The sequence below is a fragment of the Macrobrachium rosenbergii genome, chromosome 47, assembly GCF_040412425.1.
Source record: "Macrobrachium rosenbergii isolate ZJJX-2024 chromosome 47, ASM4041242v1, whole genome shotgun sequence".
NCBI classification, from domain to species: domain Eukaryota; kingdom Metazoa; phylum Arthropoda; class Malacostraca; order Decapoda; family Palaemonidae; genus Macrobrachium; species Macrobrachium rosenbergii.
The window spans coordinates 13,305,034-13,328,714 of record NC_089787.1 but is presented as its reverse complement, the minus strand read 5'-3'; the positions used below and the strand labels follow the sequence as shown (position 1 = coordinate 13,328,714).

General features: G+C 38.0%; 1 protein-coding gene and 1 long non-coding RNA gene across 2 annotated transcripts in view; one reads left to right on the top strand and one right to left on the bottom strand.

Annotated features, from left to right (window-relative positions):
* The window catches only part of LOC136830552 (uncharacterized), a 67,239-nt gene extending 47,068 nt beyond the window's left edge, over positions 1–20,171 (bottom strand). The window contains exon 1 of the long non-coding RNA XR_010850658.1: positions 18,894–20,171. This is a non-coding gene — a long non-coding RNA (uncharacterized lncRNA). The remainder of the gene's footprint in view (positions 1–18,893) is intronic.
* LOC136830549 (52 kDa repressor of the inhibitor of the protein kinase-like) lies at positions 11,071–14,837 on the top strand. The gene is made up of 4 exons (XM_067090059.1): positions 11,071–11,893; positions 13,203–13,328; positions 13,522–13,664; positions 13,829–14,837. The coding sequence occupies exons 1-4, from the start codon at positions 11,751–11,753 to the stop codon at positions 14,269–14,271; spliced, it is 855 nt and encodes a 284-aa protein (XP_066946160.1). The 5' UTR covers positions 11,071–11,750; the 3' UTR covers positions 14,272–14,837.
* Positions 20,172–23,681: the final 3,510 nt, after the last annotated feature.

Here is a 23,681-nt window from a genome sequence, read left to right as displayed (position 1 = left end):
TGGTCATGCCAATGTATGAGCCGACATCCACGACAGGGTGTTTTAAACTAGTAGACCACATTAGTTTGTCAGAGGATCTCTTTGTCAGTGCTGAAATATTTTTCATGATTAAATCTTCTTGTGCGCCAATTTTTGCAGTAGACGCCAAGGTCCAGCTTGAGGTTAATCAGTAGGATCATGCCTAGTGTTCCTATGATTATGGGTACAATTTCCACTGGCATATTCCATATCCTTCTTATTTCGATTTTCAGATCTTGATACTTATCAATTTTTTCTTTCTTTCTCATCGACTCTGGTGTCCCATGGTATTGCCACATCAGTGAGTGATACTTTCTTCTTGATTTTGTCAGTCAACGTCATGTCTGGTCTATTGGCACGTATCACCCTATCTGTTTTGATACCATATCCCAGAGGATCTTTGCTTGATTGTTTTCTATCACTCCCTCAGGCTGGTGTTCGTACCACTTATTACTGCAAGCTAGCTGATGTTTCTTGCACAGGCTCCAGTGGAGGGCTTTTGCTACTGAATCATGCCTCTTTTTGTACTGGTTCTGTGCAAGCGCCGGACATTCACTTGCTATGTGGTTTATGGTCTTATCTTTCATATTGCACTTGCTGCATATGGGTGAGATGCTTTTTCCTGCATATGGGTGAGATGCTTTTTCCATCTATTGTTCTTTGGACATATCTGGTTCTTAGGGCCTGAACTTGTGCTGCTGTTAGCATTCCTTCTGTTTCCTTCTTGAGTTCTCCCTTCTGTAGCCATTGCCATGTTTCATTGCTGGCCAGTTCTTTTGTCTGTCTCATGTACTGTCTGTGCATTGGTTTGTTGTCCCATTCCTCTGTTCTGTTTTGCGTTCTCCTGTCTCAGTGTATTTCTGGGTCTTCGTCTACTTTTATCAGTCCTTCCCATGCACCCCTTAGCCACTCATCTTCACTGGTTTTCAGATATTGTCCCAGTGCTCTGCTGTCGATGTTAATGCAGTCCTGTATGCTTAGTAGCCCTCTCCCCCTCCCCTTCCTTTTGTGTTATGTATAGTCTGTCTGTATTTGCTCTTGGGTGTAGTGCTTTTTATTGTCATGTGTTTTTAGTTTTCTGGCCTATGCTGAGGAGTTCAGCCTTCATCCACTCCACTACTCATGCACTGTATCTGATTACTGGTACTGCCCATGTGTTTATGGCTTTCGTCATGTTTCCGGTGTTCAGTTTTGACTTGAATATCGCCTCAAGTCTCTGCATATATTCTTACCTGATCGTGTCCTTCATCTCTTGGTGTTTTATGTCTTCTCCTTCCATTATTCTCAGGTATTTGTATCCTTTCTCATCTATGTGTTTGATGCTATTCCCATACGGTAGCTTTATCCCTTCAGTCTTTTTGTTACTCTGCCTTTTTGTAGAATGTTGTATCATTTTAAAGAAGTAAAAGGTTACATGAAATACAGAAAGAAGAGGTAAGTTGTTATAAAAGAAATAAAAAAAAAGACAAGTGGGCTTCCCCAAATCAAGACTGTTCACCCATCAGGTACTACTTAGATTTGATGATTTTTACACTAACAACTTGCTCCTTAGTTTTCTTTGGGCCTAGACTTCGTATTAAGAAATTTTTTAATGTTTAAAGTGATGTCTGTCCTTAAAGTTTTAAAAAGGTTCATTTCAGTTTTTACTTTTTTACATGTCTGTGGCCTTTTTATTAGTTTTCATTTTATTAAACTTAACGGTGGTCTGTTTCTCATAGTGAAACGTAATGTGGATTTTGCCTTAACTTATAATGCCAGTTTCAAGTTTGTCGATGTTAACGATGCATTTTTAGCTTATGAATTTAGTTTGCAAAGCTCCTTGCCTGTAATTCTTGCAATTTTAATCTTTATTGCTTACTAGTGCAGTATTTTATATTGTGAGCACTTAAATTTCGAAGGGTCTTGTTTTCTGAAATGACAAAGTTTAAAGGCTTTTTCAGTGAAAAAATTTGACCAATGCTGCACTATGGTACATCTCAAGTAATTGTATATTGTACTGTACATATATTATAAAAGGTTTTCTGGCTGTAATTTGGTTATTGTTAAAGAGAACTTTTCATAAGTCTTAAGTCTTATGTTAGCTGTGCTCTGTCATCAGAAATCTCTTTTGATATAAGAATGAACTTCCATATTTAACTCTAAAGCAAGAGTTATGGTTTAGTATTTTACAAATTAGCAAGGAAGGCTTACCATAATGCTTTGCAGTAGTACTGTTAGTTATGGATTGTAACATGCAGATATTTTATTTAGTTTCACTAGAATTTGCGGACACATAATGAGCCATTAGTGTGTGTGAGGTACAGATTATGAAGGTAGTTTTACAGTACAGTGTCCATATTTCAATTTCCAAGTATTTGCAAAAATATTTTAAATAGACAATTTTCATGGGTGCTGTAGGTACAGTAATTAGAGATAAATGAACTTTAAATTAATGGGACAAGTTGGACATGAGGTTTTGAATTAAATTCATTGCAGGTACCATGAGGTGTGCTTTACAATATTATAACTGAGTAACAAGCCCTGAGACTGTGTATTATGAGTTTATCAATGTAATTTATAGTTTTGTCAACTCGTAATAACAAAGAAATTGAAAGAAATTTTGTAACGAAGAAAACGGAGATTTTGTAGAGGAGTGACTATGGGATATTGAGATTTATAGCCAGTGTGTGTTGGAGACAGACGAGGAAATGTTGGAAATACTTTGTGTCCAGCGGCTTTGAAAGACTGAGATATCAAAGACTGAGTTTGGACATTTGACATGAGAACATGATATGGAAGATTATGTCAGAAAACTAGAGGATATAAAAATAGCATGACCTAAAAGACCTGTAAGAAAGCCCAGGACATCTTGGAAAACGATGATAAATTAGGCCTCTACTGCATTGGGAGGTCGAAATTTCTGGCATAGGAATGTCTGTGAAGATGATAATGATGGCCAGTAATGATAATAATAATGATTAATGTTGATTAGTGGGAGTAGAGAGGAAGTGTAAGGAAAGTTTAGGACAAGATAGGTAGAAAGCTGTTTGATTTGTAATGTCAAATCTTGGAGTCTGGAAAAATGACACCATTTAGTTGAATAAGTAATGTACTGGAGCTTAAAGCAGTTTATCAAAAGCATTGAGATATAGGTTTCTGTTAGGCAATTTTAAGGTAAAGGAAGTTTATATATCATTTGATGACATACATCACAGGGTTAGAAAGATGAATACATAAAATCATTTCAGAGTATTTTGTAATTTGTTTTACCAGGCTCTTAATGAATATTATTCAACAGAAACTTGCTCCAAGGTTAAATGTGGTCCCATGCTTATATCAAAAGGAAGTTTACATTGTAATGTGAAGTTGAAGTTCTCTTCCAGATGTAGTTTAGATGAACTGGAAATGTTAAATAAATAAAGGCTTGTGCCCACACCCCAAGGGGCTGACCTTGTAGGACTGTGCTGGTGCAAATTAGTCTTCCTGGCAGGTGTCCTGCTACCAGAGGCCTTTTAGAAGCCAAACAGCACAGAACAACTCTCATGACAATTTTGGTTTGTGTCAGTCTTCTCCAAATGGAAATGTTTTGTTTGACAGCTGTGTGGTAACTGGAAGCATTTTGTCATTTGGACATCCTCCAGTTGTTTTAATATTTATTGGAATAGGTGTCTGAAATCAGCTTCATAAAAAGAGATAGCCTAAGACTGTGATGTTGACATTTTTACTTACTGATAGAGTTTATTTTTTTACTTAAACTTGGAATTTTTAGAGGTGTTTTGTCACAGAACCAAAGATATTCTTGGTCACAGGAAGACTTAAGAAAAATTTGAGTCTAACTTGTAACTTGCCCACTTGTAATGTTCAAGTTTTGCTTGGAGCAAAGTTACCTTTCTAAATGATGGCTGATTAGAAAACATGTAGATTAAGATTTTTAAGACTTTCAGTAATCTAAGACCATCTTTGGCAATGCTGTCCGTAGTCCCTTTGAAGAACTTCTGCCGCTCATGTTGGTTCCATACTTAAATTATGACAGATATAAGAGTCCTATACCTGAAAAGTATTGTTTTAAACATGAGTACTCTTAATTGTTAAGGAACTTTACCATGCAAGTGGAAGGTTTCCTTTTTATAAGATGTTTTTCAGAGGTATAATTAGTTTTGTTGTGTAGCCTGATTTCTATGATGAATGCATAAACAAGATTGTGAGTATAGTTCTTATGAAGATGGAATTTTCAGAAAGCAAAAGAATCAGGCGTGGGTCTTCCACACAGCTTTGAGAAAAATTATTTGATAAACTGAATACGTTCTGCTGTTAAGATGCTGAACTTGCCAAAATGTGAATGTATTTCAAATACGACCTTGCCTAAAATCTTCCCTGTATTTATAACTAAACAAATTGATATCTATTTATAGTACTGCATCTGTGGAAACAAAAAAGCACAAAGAACGTGAATGTAAATGTCATTAATTCTAGGGCCTTTTTAGTTTATGACTGTACCATTGTCCCGTGAAGGGTCAGGAAGAGTTTCGGGAATAATTTCTTATATTTAGGCTATCAAAAACTTTCTAGAAAGGGGATCAGAATCACCTTATACACGTCCAAGCTTTTTGCATGCTGTGTGTCTTATTGTGCAATTGACTAAAGAAAAGTGCAACATGCAAATGGTTGCATCATTTCACTCAGAACTGGTGCAGCAACCTTGTCATTTTGTTAAACTTGTCTGTGCATGTATTGTTGCTTCCTGCTAATCTGTATCAAAAGGGTTGAGTAAAATGGCTACAATAATTCTGAGAGTAGATTTGTGTGGTTCCACTACTCAAGGTACCATTCACTGTTTTGACTGGAGTAAGTTTGTTCTGAATAGAAATTACAGTCATGAATTCATAAATGTTACCAAGGTTTTATCTACCGTTGTCTCTAGTGTGTACTGAGATATTTCTAAAGATAGAGAATAGATTTTTCCGACAGTGATGTGTACAGGTGAACTTTTCAAAAGCTTAGTCCTTCCTTATGAAAATGTGTCGGGAATGTCTCTCTTGGAAGTTCTAACCGTAGCCAAGTGTTGTGGTCTCAAATTTCTGTCTTCATCGTTTTCTTCAGTATTCCATATCCTCATCATATTGACATGTAACTTGGTGAACTGCCGCATTTGTGTAAAGTGAAACTCTCTTTGGAGTTTGGGCTTGTAAGGCTTGCCTTTCATGCAGTTTGCTGATCCCAGTTTGAGACTTACAGATGGACAGATGTTTAGGTGAAAGCCTGATGCTTTTCTAAACTGAGTTGAAACTGAGTTGTTGCTTGGTTCTTTCAAAAGATAAAGTGTGCTGTGGAATATTGTAAGCAAGGCTGTGCTTTAAACTAGATTACAGAATGACCACTGTTCGGTATGTCTTTGTAAGAGGAGTTAAATAATCTTGTTGCACCTATTACTGTTATAGTGGAGGCCTTTGTAGTTCCTAAATGAATTTCATCTAGTTTTAAATCATAAAACGTTGATAATGAAAAGCATTTCATGAATATTATATCAGACATGATCTTCAGGTTCTTAAAGCTCCAGTTGAATGGGATTGATAGGTCGTAAAGATGAATACTTTTTTTATACGATAATAATTATTCAGTTTCCAGTAAGACTGTCAACCAGATAAGACTACAGATGTTCATGTTATTAGAGAACTTGAACTACTAGGTGACATGGGACCAGAGCCAGAAAAATCTTAGATTTGCTAGTAGGTCTAGAAAGGCATGGAGTAAAATTAGACTTTAGCCTAAAAGTGTACAGCACAGAAGAGTTTGAAAGAATTCATTCTGTTTCTGGTCCCAAAGAGGATAAAGCTGACATAGAAATGGATAAGGATTGTTTTTATCATGTTTGGAATTTATTAGGATTTAAAGAGCTGACATCAAGTCTTTGTCAGTGAATTTCAAGAGGATAAGTAGACCAACCGTTTTAAAGATTAAAGTCATTAGTATTACGCTCTTCACATTTAAGTAGATATCTTTGAGGTGGTATGTTGCTGTACTCACTCACTGAGCTGTACCCTTTAAGAACTTGTCAGAACTTAAGATTTTTCACAATGGAGTGAAAGGAATTACCACCCTTTCATCCATGACTAATGTCTTATGAATTATTGCCTCAAACCTGTGATAAAGAACCAAAACACTTGTATAGTCATTGTTTTGGTTGAAATCAGGAACACTTTTGAGAAATCATATAGGACTACTTTGAAACACTAAAGCAATAATTGTCATTTCCTGCATGTTATATTAGTTGGAAAGTTTTGAATGGTCATGCTCAATTTGCTTCTCTTGCATGGAGTCTTTTGTGTGTTGTGCTGGTGATTTTGGTCGGTCTTAATTATCAGAAAAGAGGTCACAAACTTTTTAAAGATTATAGTGACAAAATATTTCCTCATCATCTTCTGACACTAAATTTTTCTTGAATTTCTTGTTCAGCAATTTTGCTGTTCACTTCTTCTGTCAGTAGCTCTGCTGCCTCCTAGAATCCAAAGATTATGAAGCAATATATCCCCTTCATATCTACAGGAACATCAGTTTCACTATTTACAACACTATAACAGCAGAGCTCACACTTCCTCCAACAAGGGGTGTAGTAAAGATTTCTTGCTTTCTTATGATGCATTCCTAAATCCACTCACTATTTTTAAGTGTTTCGTGCATCCTCCATTAATGAATTCACGCGAGATTTAATTCTCTGAGATGATCTTCCTCAGTTTGTTTTAAAACTGGTTTCCATTATGTACGATTTATTATGAATTTCATACTCTGTCATTGTGGCCAGAAGGAGATGTTTTGTGCTCGCATACCTAAATCCATTCTGAACTTCTCTCCCTCCATTTTGAGGGATTTATTCAGTATTGTGCTCATATATTTTTCCTAGATTTATTTCGCTTTGAGGGATTTAACAGGGCTGTTTTAGGTTTCTTTCTCTCGTCTAAAGGATTTATTTTGTATTTATGATTCTAAATCCTGTCTAGATTTACCTTTCCTGGCATGAAAGATTTATATTGCTTACTCCCTGTTCTAAAGGATTCATTCAGTACTTGCTCTTATGTAAATCCACTATGGATTTCATCCTGTCTTTTGTAAACAATCTGAAAGTCCCAGCGTAGTTAAATCCAGTTTAAAAGTCGCCAAAGTCTGCCTGAAATAAGCTCACATTTTTACTTTTTCTGTGCACACAGCTCCTCCCAAATCTACTTGGATATACTCCTCTTTGTGTTAATTTTCCCAGTTCTTAGGAACCTCTCAGTGAGTTTTGTCCTTACTGATTCTAGTATACTCTTTTATTCAGTGGGAGATCAGTGGTTCCTGCCCTTTCTGAAGTGTTTCTTTGGGCGTTGCTTGTAGGTCTAGATGCTGAACATATGTTGTGATTCAGGCATCAGCTGATATGATCAGTCTGTTATTGTAGCCTTTTTTATGCAGAAATTTGCTTTCCTGCTTGTTTTTTACAGATGTAACTTTTCCATGTTCAAGAGGGTTATTTTGTCACAATCTCTTTATAAATAAGAGTATACTTGCTTGTAATGCTGTTAAGAAGGTGTCAATCTTGTTTACAAGTAAAGACAGTTGCCCAGTATTGGTTTCATTCAACTTTAAACAAGTACTGGATCAGTTTTGTCAGTTTTTCTTTTATATTTTTTTTATCTTTAATCTCTTAAAAGAAGTCTTCATCTGCTTTGCTAAAGACTTGAATTCTCTCTCTCTCTCTCATTTTTGTTTCAGTTTGGCATATCTTTGCTTCTTGGCATATTTCTCAAAGCTCAAAATTGCATTTTTTCTAGACGGAAGATCTTGCTTTTAATATGCTCTCATTAAATTGTAATTTAAACAACAGATACTCTGTAATCTTCCCTTTATAGTCTATGCCCCTCCTTATTTTCTATAATTTCCTTAGTTTCCATCTTACCCAGCATGACTTTTATGTTGCTTTCTATACATATCACGAGGTTTTGCATCTTTCCTTAAATCAGAGCACAACAGCGCTGTTAATTTTCCTTGTTGCTTGTCCATTGCCTAATCAAGTTCGATACCTAAGTTATTTAAACTTGTTTGCAAAAGATGCCATTGGTGAATGGATGTCTTTTGTTGTTGTTGTTATTGTTCTTGATTTTGGTAGTATAGTATATTTGGGTCACCATTTAGTAACTGAAATAGGATGGTATGCTTCTACGATTTTTGCCTTGCAAATGGGGGCTCCTTGATGGCTTTGTAGTTCCAAATTCTGTGGAGCCCATTGATAAGTCTACAAGCTCACAGAGAATGTTATCAGTGGGGTGTAGCTAAAGATTTCAGGCTTATATACTGATCGGAAAGTCTTAAAAATTGTGGTAGCCACTACCACATTGTGCTCTCTGCTTCCTTGTAAGTGACGAAGCAGAGGATTGATTTTTATGCTAATTGAGGTCAGGTCCTTCCCTCCTCTGAATTCCTACATAGGCCTACCTTCGAATCTAGTTCATGTTGACACTCATTGTTTTGGTGTTTATTGTCTGTGCCCCGAATATGCTATTCATTTCAACCCGTCTTTTCATATGGTTTCTGAGACAGTTGTACCTCCCTGGTTCCTATATTGCTCTGGTGATCTATATTAGGACCATTTTAGGTTGAGAGAACTGTCCAGAATCACTCAGTTTCTTGCAAAATAAAAATAAATCTTGAACTGAGACTCCTGCAGCAATGTTCTGATCCATCTTTTTATTAGGTATTGGTTATTAATGTGCTGTTGATAACTACTTCTTGTGCTGCTCTATACTTCTAGAAGAAACGTCTCGTTTTGTTTCTTGGAAGACAGAATAATTGATTACTGCTGGGAAGCAGTTGTGTTAACATTCATGGAGGTCTTTGTATGTGGATGAGGATTTTAGAAGAATAACTGTAATGTTCTACAGTCAAGAAGGTTATCTGTCTGTTTTGTTGGAGGTTTTCATTTTTCGAATTAGTCGATACAGGCCGTGGTTGGTAAGCTCTCTTTGCCCTTTTCCAGTGATTTACTTAAGGTTGTCTTCACAGCCTATGAGGCTGCTAAAATGCTTGTTGCTTGGGGCCTTCTTGTACAAAATAGGTCCATTGTACACAGCAGTAGTCTTCCTTGTTGAATGAAGTGAAGCCTTGAAGAAAAGCTTTTGATCTACTTTGCTTTTCTTTTAGTTTTTAACTTTTCGTTTAATGGTTGGAACTCTTTCATACTTCATGCAGGTGTTGCTTTCAAGCAATTCCATTCGAGAGATATTTTAGGCTGGACACTGTATTGTTTGCACAAAGAGCACATTACACCAATATTTTTATGCCTTTTGATTTACAGAACATGCAGGAAACAGCTTTGCTACACACAGCCATTTTAATTTAATGTAAAGGTCAGGTAGTTGTCCTTCAAGGAGGGTATCTTGAATGCTACTTTTGATGTCTAGGGTTACCTTCATACCAATGGTGCGTCCTTCAGAGCCTTCCCTGTGCTAACTCGTCAATGTAAGGGACACCTTATTGGCTGGGGTGAAGCTGCAGGGGTGTCAGGGTAGTATCCTTCATTGATGGCATCCCCTTTTCCGAACTCTGTTGCTCATACGAGAAGCATCGCGTGAATCGAAACTCTTGGACGTGTGTTTGGTCTTACTGCTTTCTGGGGAGCTTCTGCTGGCCTGATATAATCAAATGTGCTTAAAATAAGGACTCGTGCCTACAGTGGTGACTTGGTCGTCATATTTTAAGTAAACTAAAAATGTCTGAACATTAATGATATTTCATTCACATTCATTTAAGTGTTATGTAATTTGTACTGAATAAATTACATTCATAAGTTACTGCTTTTGATGTCATTATTTAAACTAAGGTTACGTAAGATATATAACAGCTAAGGTAACGTAAGAAATATTCATTTTAATACTTCACATTAAACAAGTTGCAACATTCACAAAAATATCGTTACCTGGGCGTGGTATTGTACTTACTGTGTCGGCTTCCCAGTGTTTCTACTGATTTATTGTGATATAAATAGACTATCAGTTCATTACTGCGTGAACCACACAAATTAATACAGTTTAACCTAATTCTATGTTTTATTGAGTGAACACGTAAAAGCAGTTCGTATTAAGGGCAAATTAGACATATATATCTTCTTCAAAAGTAATGAAATACTTTCCTTATAATCAAATGTTTGATCATAACCTCAGGGAAACGTTTACCTGACTATTGAAGTCGTTTTTGAGATCCATTCTTACTTTGGTGGATTTGGCATTTGTGGAGTTCGAACGTTCTTCTGCTTATACAAGTGTCGTCACTCTCAAAGAAGCGTGGAGCTATGGCTACTGTTCCCAGTATCTGAATATTCCATCTTCATGAACTTGGCTTAGATTTGAGGCTATGCATTGCATTATGGAAGTCAGGATATGTAGCAAAACTAATTGGCCTTCTGTAAATCATTTTATGAAGAGGACACCAGTCAGCTTCGTGTTATTGATACCCAAGAACTGGTCTTGTGTTTAATGTACTTATCATGCATAGCATTCTCTCCGTCATCATTGTGGGAGGCATTTTGACTGTCTGTTCTTCGAAGACATTATGAAACTGCATTACCAAAAATGGTCTTAGCTCACTGAATGAATTTCAAGTCTTTATTCCATTTGTTACTTCAGGTAGTCTTTTACGAGGCAAATATGCTGTCAAGTTAGTTAAGTGGAACTTGAAAAAAAAAAAAAAGGACAAGTAACAAGAGTGACAGCAGAATTTTCTCAAGTCCTCCTGTATCCCATATCCAAGACTATTTCTGGTTCTGTAATTTAAAACACCTCTCTGAATTTCATTTAGGAAAAATGTCAATGTTCCTGTCTCAAGTTTCGTTTCTCTAGATTGTTAGGAACCTTTTCAGACTAAGTGAATGCTAACCAGCTGGAAGAAGTTTTGGTGACTGGGTTACTGTGTTGCCAAATACTTTATTCAGTTCCCATTTAGAGAAACGACACAAAACACACTCATCATGACTTACCCTGGGACTGTTTGACTTCTATACAAGTCCTCTGGTTTGTAGGGGCCCTTGTTTAAAGGCTTTTTGTTTTATGAGGTCAGCCCCTATTTCGGGGGGACACTCAAGTATTGGTAGAAAAAAATTACTTTGTAATAATATTTTCATATACTTTGGTTTTCAGGAAAATGAAAGCATGTTGTTTAAGTACTGTAATTAGAATTTATTTCCTTGCAGAGTACTATTTTGTAAATTTCATCTGTCGAAATACATGATAGCAGCATATGTCAAATTCATGATTACAGCACATAATTCACTGAATTGACTATACAACACGTCACAATTCATGATTACATCACATGTCAAAATGCATAATTACAGTATATATATCATGATACATGAATGTCTCACTGTAATCTAACATGCACTATGAAGCTAAAAACTCATAAAAACACCTACATTTCGAATACCAATACTTTTGTATTCCTGATAACTGGTGAATTTCACCCGTGATCAGGATTACAGAAGTACTGGTGTCCGAAATACTTGGTTGCAACGTGAGTATAGTGTGTTTTTATGGGCCTTTTTATCTTTAGCATAATACAAGCTGGATAGCATAGTATATAGCAGAGAGAACCATAGAGAGGGCCGACTTCCTATGTGCTGCATTGTAATTGGCTGAGCGCTGGCAGCCATTTTGATTGTGTGTAACTGGAGGTTGCTAAAGACACATCATTCTGTCACTGCAGCCGAGTCTACACCAAATTATCTCTCCATGGATCATTTACACTACTACACAGGCCACACCAAGAAAACTTCTGGATCAAAAGGAAGAGTGTGTTCTGCCATTAACTGTACAAAGTATACAAAAACAAACAAAGAAGTGGCCTTCTACTCTTTTCCAAAGGACAACACGAGGTGAGCACATTAGTTTGTCAGCCCATCTGCTTGTAAGCAGCTTGTTTACTGCTATATACTATTCATTATTGTTCATTACACCTCACTTTCATAATGATTACTCTTGTAAACAGACAGATAGGCCATGTAGGATGTGTGGGATAGAATGTTTATTCATAAAACTACCCCAAAGCAATTATAAAAGCTGATGCAAAATTCTAAAATCACAGTCAGTCCCATCATGCAAGCTCCTATACACTGTAGTTGTTTGTAAGCTTGCTGCTGTACCTACAGTATATACAATGTAATATCATAGATCAGTCTCTTTATATCATCATGTATGAAAAATAACCTGGGTAATTCTAAACCGGCTGTCCGCGGTCAGCTAGCCTATGGCAGTTGACGTTTTCCTATGTTATTTTACCTGCTGAACAATAATTTAAAATAATATTTTGGCAGTAGGCTGTAACTAAAATGTAATTGACCCTTGAAAACTGCACGTCTGTACCAGTGGGTCGCACACAGCTCAAGGGTAAATTCCAGTTTAGCAGCAGCCGACCGGCAAAATATTACCTTAAACTCTTGAAAAGCAAGTAAAATAACATCGAAAAACGTCAATTGCCATAGTGTAGCTCCACTGCACACTATTCGAAGTTTTCGTAAACGGGAAACAAAACATTACCATTTCCACTTTCAACTTTGGTGGCCTCTATAGGTCGCCATGGAAGAACGGCGCTGCGCGCCTTATCTGCATTTTTAAAGATTCCTGCAAGCTCGTATGTTCTGGCAAGAGGTAATTACTTTAAATTCTTGTTCAAGTAAAATAACACAGGAAAACGTCAATTGCCAGTCTCTCGCAGCTCTCGTTAAGCGCAGAAAACCAGCAGCTGCTGATTGGTGAACCGAAAGCTAGCGCATGCGTGTTAAGGCTTAGAATCAGTAGTACTAGTAATGAATGAAAAGTGCCTTTGGAACGGCTCCCACTATCCATTTATTCGCCCTTCTTTTTATGCTTGTTTTTCATGTTCCAAATGACATATATAACAGGAAATACAACAATAAGGTACCCAAACCTTTTCCCAAGTTATTTACCCCACCAAAAACTCTGAATTCCCAGTGGGTCCCCCTTACTGTTAGCTATTCTCAGGGTTTTACCACACCAGTTCTAAGATAATTTACAGCTTAATTACAGCCGAGCGACAAAATATTACTTTAAATTCTTGTTCAGCAGATAAAGCTCTATAGAAAAAACGTCAACTGCCATAGCCTAGCTCACTGCAGACAGCCGGCTTAGATCTACCATAACCTGGAACTACTGAATTTATTTCAGGTGTGCAGAATGGATTAGAAACCTTCGGAGAGAGGACCTGCTAGGCAAAAGTCCAGATCAGATGAAGTGGCGCAGAGTTTGCAGTGATCATTTTGCCACATCCCAATTCAAAAACCCCAATGACAGGTAATTACAGGGGAATACCCACATTTTATTGCTGTTGACTACAGGCCAATACTGTATTTTGCCACCATGGCTCACCAACTTATCAATAACAAACCATGGATTGTAAATGATCACTTTGGTCACACTGTGTTGATCTAGTCTTTTCTGCAAAGTAAGAACCTGGAAGAATGTATAGATATATTTTAAATTACAGGAAATCTGGGTTGCTGCCAAATAGCATACTGTGGTTGATTGACTGCCCTAACCCCCCAAAGAGTGGTGATGTGAGGAGAAAGCAGCCACGTGATCGGGGATGGTCTGCTGCAGTAGAAGACCATGACAGCAGTTCCATGAATGGTAATAAATTTTAACTGTGATACTTATCTAGCATATGGAATCCTTGCACCTAAAATCAGTATAGCCTCAGTGTGATGATTAAGGATCAAAGATAGTGCTCATGGTGTGTGTTGAGATGTGTGCTATGAAGCATAAACTCATAAATTTTTCTAATTTAATTACAGAAACTGCTCAAGCTGAAGCAGGTGTCAACACAGCAGTGTGGTTTAAAGAGGAGAGTGCAGCCACTGAGAACAAGTTGTCAACACTGCAAAAGAAGGAGGTCCCAAAGACAGCCATGACACAAGTGTATGCCATAATTAGACAATGTCTGCCACCACTGGCTGCCAAATTTGTCATTGAACAACTGCAGGTCAGTGGAAGACACAAGAATGGCATCCAATGGAGTGACTGCGCGAAGAGTGCTGCCCTGCAATTGAAGAATGCCAGCCCAAAGGCTTACAGAATCCTTAGTAAAGTGTTCACGCTACCATCCAAAAGCACGCTGGTTGATTTATTCAATATGATCAGCATTGAAGAAGGCTGGCATGATTCTGTTCTGTACATGTTGCAGCACAAATGGCTCTTCAAGAAAATGTGTCTTACAATGTGTCATCAGATTCAGTAGAAGGCCTAGACTGTGATGGTTTGACAGCCAATCATGCAGGGGTCTTCATGCTGAGGAGCATAACTGGCAAATGGAAGCAACCCATTGGATATTTCCTTAGTGCAGGATCTGTGAAAGCTTAAGTACTGAAGACAAGAGTACTTGAAGCTGTGTGTGAAACATGTCATGAACACAGGACTGATCCCAGTTTGCTTTGTCACAGACCAAGGCACAAACAATTCCGCAGCAGTGAAACAACTTGGTGTTACTCCCACACACCCATACTTTGAAGTAAACAACAACAAAGTGTACTATCTGTATGACACACCTCACCTGATCAAAAGTGTGAGAAACAATTTACGGAACCATGGGTTTCTTATTGGAGACAAACTGGCTGACTGGTCACATATAGCTGAGCTGTACAAGCACGACTCCAGTAGGCCAATAAGGATGTGCCCACGGCTCACTAGAGACCACATATTTCTCACGCCTTTCTCCACCATGAAAGTATCGCTTGCAACACAGGTAATTATTAAAAATTACATAAGGTTATAATTACAAAATCACTTTATAACATTACATATCCTCACACTTTACCATGAATGATATTATGTTTGATGTTTGCATCTTTTGAGCCATTCTGATGCTGCTTTGATGACCCTGGTGGACCTCGGCAGACTCGGTGAGGGAGCCCAGTCACTGCACAGTTTGTTGAAACTTTCAACATGATGTTTGACTGCTTTAACAGTGGTTCATACAGACCTCTACAACATTCTCACATGCCGTTGCTACAGGAGTATCGGGAATGGCTTGACACCACATAGTTTGTGCCAACAAAAGTGGAAGTCCCCAGTCTTAGTGGTTGGAAACACAATCCGACAGCCATCCAGCTGCTTTGGGAAGATCTGAAGAGTAGGTTACTCTTTAGTTGCACAATATTGTATATCATAATTAATCTGTACATCCCTGAATATTAACAGGTAAATAATTAATAGTGACCCAGTGTTACCTTTGCAAATCTGTTGTGTTAAGAACTTATAATTGTAAAATTTTAGGCATAGGAGCAGAAAGCCTGTCTACACATCACCTTAGAGCTTTTCTTCGCTGTGATCCATAGTAAAGGGGGCATCATGACAACCCAAATGCCTGTAACTTTCGTGGTGATTACAGGCAGGAAGTGCTCGATTGTGTTATGGCAGTAGGGGCCAACACTAACACCAAACCAACAGAAACCCACATCCTGCTTCAGTTGGGCAATCTCTTCCAGTCAGGAGCCCCAGACTACTGCCAGGTGCCAGTCATAGATGAAGCCAGCCAGGTGTCAGCTCCACAGGTCAGCCAGGTGCCTGTCATAGATGAAGCCAGCCAGGTGTCAGATCCACAGGTCAGCCAGCTGTGCAAGTCAACCAGGTGCCTGTCATAGGTGGAGCCAGCCAGGTGTCAGCTCTGCAAGTCAGCCAGGTGCCTGTCATAGGTGGAGCCAGCCAGGTGTCAGCTCCACAAGTCAACCAGGTGCCTGTCATAGGTGGAGCCAGCCAGCTGTCAGCTCCACAGGTCAGCCAGGTGCCTGTCATAGGTGGAGCCAGCCAGGTGTCAGCTCTGCAAGTCAACCAGGTGCCTGTCATAGGTGGAGCCAGCCAGGTGTCAGCTCTGCAAGTCAACCAGGTGCCTGTCATAGGTGGAGCCAGCCAGGTGTCAGCTCTGCAGGTGTCAGCTCCACAAGTCAGCCTGTCATAGGTGGAGCCAGCCAGGTGTCAGCTCTGCAAGTCAATCAGGTGCCAGTCAGGTGGAGCCAGCCAGGTGCCTCTGTCATAGGTGCCTGTCATAGGTGGAGCCAGCCAGGTGTCAGCTCTGCTAGTCAACAGGTTCAGTCCTAGGTGGAGCCAGCCAGGTGTCAGCTCTCAACCAGGTGCCTGTCATAGGTGGAGCCAGGTGTCAGCCAGGTGTCAGGTGCCTGTCAAGTCAGCCAGGTGTCAGCTCTGCTCAACCAGGTGCCAGTCCTAGGTGGAGCCAGCCAGGTGTCAGCTCTGCTGTCAACCAGGTGTCCTCCGCCAGGTGCCTGTCAGGAGCCAGCCAGGTGTCAGCTCTGCAAGTCAGCAGGCAGCCTGTCAGCCCAGGTGTCAGCTCCAGTCAACAGTAAGCCAGCCAGGTGTCAGCTCCACAAGTCAACCAGGTGCCTGTCATAAGCCAGCTGTCAGCTCCACAGGTCAGCCAAGTGCCTGTCATAGCCAGCCAGGTGTCAGCTCTGCAAGTCAATCAGTCCTGTCAAGCCAGCCAGGTGTCAGCTCTGCCAGGTGCCTGTCAGCCAGGTGTCAGCAGTCAACCAGGTGCCTCAGCTCCAAAGTCCAGCCAGGTGTCAGCTCTGCAAGGTCAGTCCAGGTGCCTGTCATTTGCCTGTCATAGCCAGCCAGGTGTCAGCTCTGCAAGTCAACCAGGTGCCAAGTCCAGCCAGTCAGCTCCGCAAGTCAACCAGGTGCCTGTCATTGCTGGTTTGTGTGATCTGCTCATTAGTTATAGCCCAGCCTGTTAGCTGCCAGAATACACTGCTAAGCCAGCATTCAAATCCAGACGGAAGAAGGTAAAATTTCTAGCAGTATAAGTACTGTTATGTTTTTTTTTTTTATAAACAGACTGCCTTGAAAATCTAGAGGACATTTAGCCACAGGCTAAATTTTGCGAAGGTTTAGTTAAATGGTACCATATAGACCTTCATGCTTTACTCTATTTTGCAGAAGTCTTCAACAGCTAGCTCATTTAGTAGTAGTGATCAGAGCCCAGGAGAATCAGAAACTCCCATTGACACCTCTGCAGTTTAGTCAGATATTACAAACTTTTATTAGTGACAAACTTTTCAATATTATAGTAGTCTGATTTTGTATATTTCTGGACTTTCAGGCAGATGAAAGCCTAGGCCCATCAAGCCAGTGCTTACCAACCCCCAAAAGAAACTTGCAGCAATGTTGCATGAGCCACAGTTGGATGTTACAGAGGTAAATATACCTAGCAGGCTACCTCTGTTGCAGAGCTGTCAAGAAATACCCATGTGATACTTGCCGTGCTATGTGGTCAGCCACCGACGAAGAGAGAATTCAACTGGCAGAGAAGTACACATTCTTCAGGTGCAAGAATTACACCATTGATAGAGACCTACTGTTTCCACCAAGCAGCAAACTGCTTATCTTCACAGAGTCGATGGAGTGTGTATTCAGAGAAATGTATCCCAATGTTGTCTCTGGTGCCAATGTTTTGCAAAAGCTAACGGCAGCAGCTTCCAATGTCAACTGTGATCTTTTGTGTACACCTTCATGTTCTCAAAGTGTACAGTTTATGAAGCAATTGTATGTTACAATGAGACTAAAATATCAATTGAAAATCAAGAATAAAGCATCCAAAGAAAAGAAATTACGTAAAAACAGAAAACTGTTGAAAATTTCCCATAAATGAAGTATTTTGTTAACAGGTCTTCACACTGACAGATAAGTATAGCCCTGTTTAACTCGATTAAGCTTGGTGTGTGTTAATGCTTTTTGGTGGTGGACTGGTGGTGATTTTAATGCTAAACAGTGTGTGCTATGTGTATGTGTTGATGCCTTTGGTAGTGGTACGTGATTAGTAGTAATTAACTACTACCTAATAGGTTTTGTGCACAGGCATAGCATTTTGTACATATTTTGCTAAGGCATGGTATTTGTGAAGGCTTGACATTTTGCTAGCATGTTCTTCTCCTGGGGCCTATTATATCTGCCATCATTTAATGACACTGAAGTACAATCATTACTTTTCCAGATGCAGTCCTTTCACAGGTAATTTTACATAGCCTAAATGTTTGAAAATATGTATTTTATTTTACATAACTTTGAATAAAACTGTTTAAACATTTATGGGTTATTTTTGTTTATACACTAAATATACACTAATACATGTCTGTATACATGTCTGTAAGAATATCTGAGAAAGAATAAAATTTTTATCCCACTAAGGAATTACCTAAATAGGTATTATTTGGAGCAAAGTCTGTTCTGCTGATCTAGTCACATTTGGCTGTGATGTATCTGAGTGGTCCTCTTACTGTTACATACTTATATATAGGCCTATTTGTACCCCCTTATTTTCTGATATACGTCCATAAAATGAACAATCATAAAAGCTGTCAAATAAATAAACATTGGCAGTTTGTTGTGTTCCAGTACAAAGACAAACTGCTGGCCCTACAGTGGGTTGCAGTGCACTCAGAGCATGTTTGTTTACAAAACGTTGCTGTCACTGCAGCTCCAGTTACACACAATCAAAATGGCGGCCAAATTACGCTGCACAAAGGAAGTCGGACCTCTCTATGGTTCTCTCTGGTATATAGTCTACATAATATGCACATCCTGCATGTGTACATTGTAAAATATGATGCTGTAATGTATAAAACTGTATAATTTGGACATTAAAACCAAATTTGGGGATTGTAACAATGACAGTTCCAAAACATTTTTCCCTTCAGAGTAAATAATTTCTTGTATACACAGAGGGAAAGACTTCATGTCTCTGAAAGTGTGATTTAAGCTATAATCCCCAAATTGACTTTTTTCAGTTACAAAGGACAATCTTGTGACAACACCAAAAGTTGAATTACAGAAAACTAGCGTCTTCTGAACCTGGGCACTAAATTATTTAAAATATCTATATAATAACTCAAACAGCAACAACCAGTTCTTTTATCCATATGTCAAAATTTCAAAATTACCTGAAATTGAACAAATTTTACATAACTTTAATCCAACAAGGCATACAAGAAAATTTTGTTCAGAAAACTTGTCACAACTGCTCTCTCTCTAGAGAACAACCAACCAACTCTAAAACTTTTTCAAACTCTCAAGTATCTTAGCAAAACTGCTTGTCTAAATAAAATAAAAATTCCAGCAAAATTACTCTTGTCTAGATAATATACCATTCTAGTCAAAGTGTTGGTTAAAACGAGAACTTTTTTGTCCGCCTCTACAGTAACAGTATGTGTATTCCTCACTGGCTGAGGCTTTACTGAAATTGCTAATGTTTCGAGAGGAAAATGCTATTTCGTTTTTACAATATGGTGCTAATTTAAAGTAGTTAGTTTTAAGCAAGCATTGTCTCCACCAGCTTCTCCATGAGATCTGACCGGGAAATTGTTCTCTGTGGTACTTCAATGCCTCAATTCTCTAGTCTACTTCTACATATAATACACAACTTCCCACTTAAGCATCTGTTAATATTTGTGCCAAAATGCTATGCAGTTGAGAGAACTAAAAATCTTTCCAAGTGTGCAACAATGTTGGTCTGATAATTTTTCAAAAGCTATTCTTTGTAAATTTCTGACAGACTAAGGCAATGTCTTTCAGATTCAGCTTGCCACAAACTTAAGATAAAAACCTGAACACTTTGTGAACCACAATGCCTTTGGAGTCTTGTTTAAAAGGTTTTCAGATCAGAAAAATCATGAGATTTGAAACAAGTACAAATTGTTGTGCAAAGTAAAACTTGAAGTTTATCTACAAAGGAAGCAAATTACTGCGAAGATAATGTTGGTTTTTCACATGAAATTAACTGACAGCAATGCACTGAAAGTAGTTATGGCAATTAAAGTACTGTACTGTACTGAGATTCTAATAAAGAACCTTCAAGTGGGTGGTTATAAAGTTTTTCTTAAACAAAATGCACTTATTTTTTCGCAGTTAACTACGATCTTGAGAAAATTTAGTGTACTACTTAATAACATCATCAGCTAAATGACAATTTAATTGAAGACAGCAATTTATGTTTTGCACAGATGGGTGTAACAACAAATTATAGTACTATATCATATTACATTAGGTTCAGGGATGTTAATATTTATGCTAATGAAGCTGATTTTAATGGAGAGAGAGAGAGAGAGAGAAAGAGAGAGAGAGAGAGAAAGAGAGAGACTTCATAATAGTGGTGTCTTTTGAGCAATTTGTCTTTTGAGCAATTTCTTATCAACATTTACAGAGAATGTAACTGTATTTGTGCATGTTATGGCTTCTCATGGATTCTTCTCAGAACAAGGAAACTGTCACTTAGAGTTTACAGTTATCAAACTTCTGAAACCACATAAATCATGAGTAACAATCATCAGTAGTAGAAGGATTGCATACACATGCTATGATTTTTGCAATTTTCTACCACAAGTTCAGTGTGAAGTCTTAATGGTTTGTGGATTTTAAAAGGGTACTGGGATATGACACCCATGGCCTGACCTAGCCAAACCAAAAGGGGACTCAGAAACAAAAGGTGGAACAGGACATCAAATGAGAACCACACGTGTTGCCCGTTGTTAATTGTTTGAGTTACACTTCTGGACACTCATACCAACCGAATATTTTTAGAGAAGCTGTCTTAGTTTCTTCACCTATTTTACCTCATTGAAAAACAAAACATGATATTTACTTCACTGTAGCATAAAAATTCCCCCCCCCACTTGTTTTTACATTACTGAAGAACAAAACTTGAATTCTGTTTAATTGCAGGAGTAAAATCTACAAACATTCCTTTGGGGGTCGGGCTTTCTAATAAGTAATAACGTCTGCTAAAAGACCATATATTATATAGCCCGCACTTGAACACTTTCTAGGTATCTTACAGTTAACAGCAATCCCATATCTTTCCTAACCTAAACTAATCTGTACTTCACACTGAACATTCAATTCAAGAGATTTATCTAAAAATGTAGTACCTAAAATGGGAGCATAGCAAAAAATAATCATAAAAACGAAGCTGATACGTCCAGGAGACTGCTAAGTTGGGGAACATTGTGTTGAAGTGTTACTGGATCTCATTAAATAACAAAACTTACGAATTTTTGCTTCTCAGCAAAAACTCCCACATTTTCTTCTTTAATGTAGCATATATCCGTAGAGTTTACTTCTTCAATGGAGTAAGAACTCCAATTTTGTTCTTAAACGAGGTAAAACAGTTAAAGAAACTAAGATGGCTAGTTAAGAAGAGACCAAATGACTTGGATGTAGAGCAAAAACCAGAAAGCAACAGAGCTAAGGACCAAAGAAACTGCCGCCAAGAGCCTTTAGCCCTAACTTTTATAGACTGCATAAGGCATACTGCAAACGGTATCCACTTAACAATATCATTTTTGAAGGCCATTCAACGCCAAAGTAAAACTATGTAACAGGAAAGAATAATAAACCTGACAATAGGGGAAAGTAAATTTCAACAAACCAAAATTTCTCCAAGGAAAATTGGTGACTTGGCAAGTGCTGTATTTTTACTGCAGCTTTTAAGTTTCAACTGTGATGAAATGTCAAGAGGTAAAATAAGTTTTATATTACCTTATATATATATATGGCATCTAGGCAAAAAATATATATGTATGAAGAACAAAAAGCTAAAAACACGATACCTAAAAACTGGCATAATGACCTAGTGCCAACGTCAAAATGCATCCATCTTACAAGCAAAGCAACAAACATCAAACACAATACCATGAGTAAAATCCCCAGGAAACACTAGTCATCTGTGGACAGACAAACACGGACAAATGAATGCTATAAAGCATTCATTGGATGTAGGTGTAAATGAAAATGAATGCTAAAAAAAAGTTACCATTGCAGAAAACAAAGTAACTAAAGAATGAACAACCCTCAAAAGGGATTTGAAAACCACAACTAAAGGAACTTTGTGAATTGTTATTTTCAATATAAACAGAGTTTAACCAGACCATTGAAGCAAATGAGAAAAACGAGCAGAATTAAAATTAGCCAAGGAAACTGAAATCACATATATAACCTAAAGGCACAAATCTTTGACAAAGTAGTGAAAGAGAAGCAAGTTTAGAATAACAATGAAATTACAAAACATTAAAAGGCACATACAAGGGCTGTTCACACGAATAAGATAGTGAGCAAAAAGGGGCTTACATTCCATATGAAACTGCACAAAGGGCAACTGTCTTGTGGTAGTTTACTTGCATGACAACAAGTAGTAAAAAATGGTAAAAAGGGTCTTCATCTATTGCTACAGGAATCACATTTTCCCAAATGGGATTGCGTATAAGTAGGTTCCCTTACTTCTAGCCAGGTACAACCAGTCACTGCCTGATGTACTAAATGTTTGTTAACTTGACTGAAGGATAATACCCACTGAAAAGTCTGCCTTGGGCTTTGTTTTGGATGTTCAGGACTAGTTTTAGTCATCATATACACTCGATGGAATCCAGATGATTAACTTGCATGCAGGTATCACCTCAAATGCATCCTAGGCCGCCTTGGAATTTACAGTGTGGAATCAGCCATCTAAGTTAATACATTAGTCCAGGCTTTCTCTCGAACACTGGTTTCAACAAGCACCCTGCAGGATCCAGTAAACTAGGCCAGACCTAACCTACCACCCACAGCCTTGGTATTGATGTGAACTAGGCTTATATATGCAACACCTCTGCAAGCAAGAGAGAAAATTGTATTTGGCTAGTAGGCTAAAACTTTTGAAAACACAGCATTCAAGCTATCAAGTTGTTTCACAGAGATTAAAGATGCAAAAGCACCAACACTCAAGAAACTAAAGGCATCATAGCAAGTGATGACATAACAGAGCTACTTGAAAAAAAAAAAAAAAAAAAACAACCAAATAAGAGGCCTGTTGGATGGCCAGAATTGAGCCTCAAAAACTAAACCCTGATAACTCTCACCAGATCTCCAACTTGAAAAAAAAAGGATCAAGCAATTGCAATTATTAGCCTCCTGCTGGTAACCTAGAGTGAAATTAGTGGAAAAGAAACTTAACCACAAACACAAAAAGCATGGTAAAGTTGAAGGCTCTTCATTAATCATCCACATGAACAAACTTCCTTACTCAAGCAATTGCATGAGAACAACAATTACTATTCTACTTTAACACACAACTCTGTAGAACAAAGGGAACCCACAACTTAAAGTCAGTTAATCTCAAAACAACTCTAACAGTGGAAAGACAAGTACTGTAAATACTGAGTAAATACAAAGTTTATCCTTAACAACTGACTATTGCTGATCTGCACAGGAAATGAAGAAGGCCAGATATGATAGTAAACCAAACTTATAAATATAAAAAAAATTTAAATGTTTAAAACCATCAAATTTCTTATAAAGGACTGAACTAATCACTTGAACATTTAGCCAAGATGCACACTACCTTTATACAAACAGTGAGGTTGAAGAAACCACAAATATAATTTAAGAATAAAAGAAATGATCGAAATATCAACATGATGACACTTGCACCTGATAAAATACCCACAATTACTGAATAAAGTTCAGGATATATGGCAATGCCTAGCATATACAGCATATAGATTCATTCAATATTATTAGTTTGTAAATCAATAAAAAAAATGACTTATTATAATTAAACTAAATTCAACATTATTCAGTATAATAAAACTTACGCAGACTATCTTCAAC

Excerpts from the sequence above, each read along its gene's own strand:
- LOC136830549 (XM_067090059.1), top strand. The coding sequence starts at position 11,751 with ATGGATCATTTACACTACTACACAGGCCACACCAAGAAAACTTCTGGA. Across the intron at positions 11,894-13,202 it reads TTTCCAAAGGACAACACGAG|GTGTGCAGAATGGATTAGAA; the intron begins GTGAGCACATTA and ends AATTTATTTCAG. Across the intron at positions 13,665-13,828 it reads TGACAGCAGTTCCATGAATG|AAACTGCTCAAGCTGAAGCA; the intron begins GTAATAAATTTT and ends ATTTAATTACAG.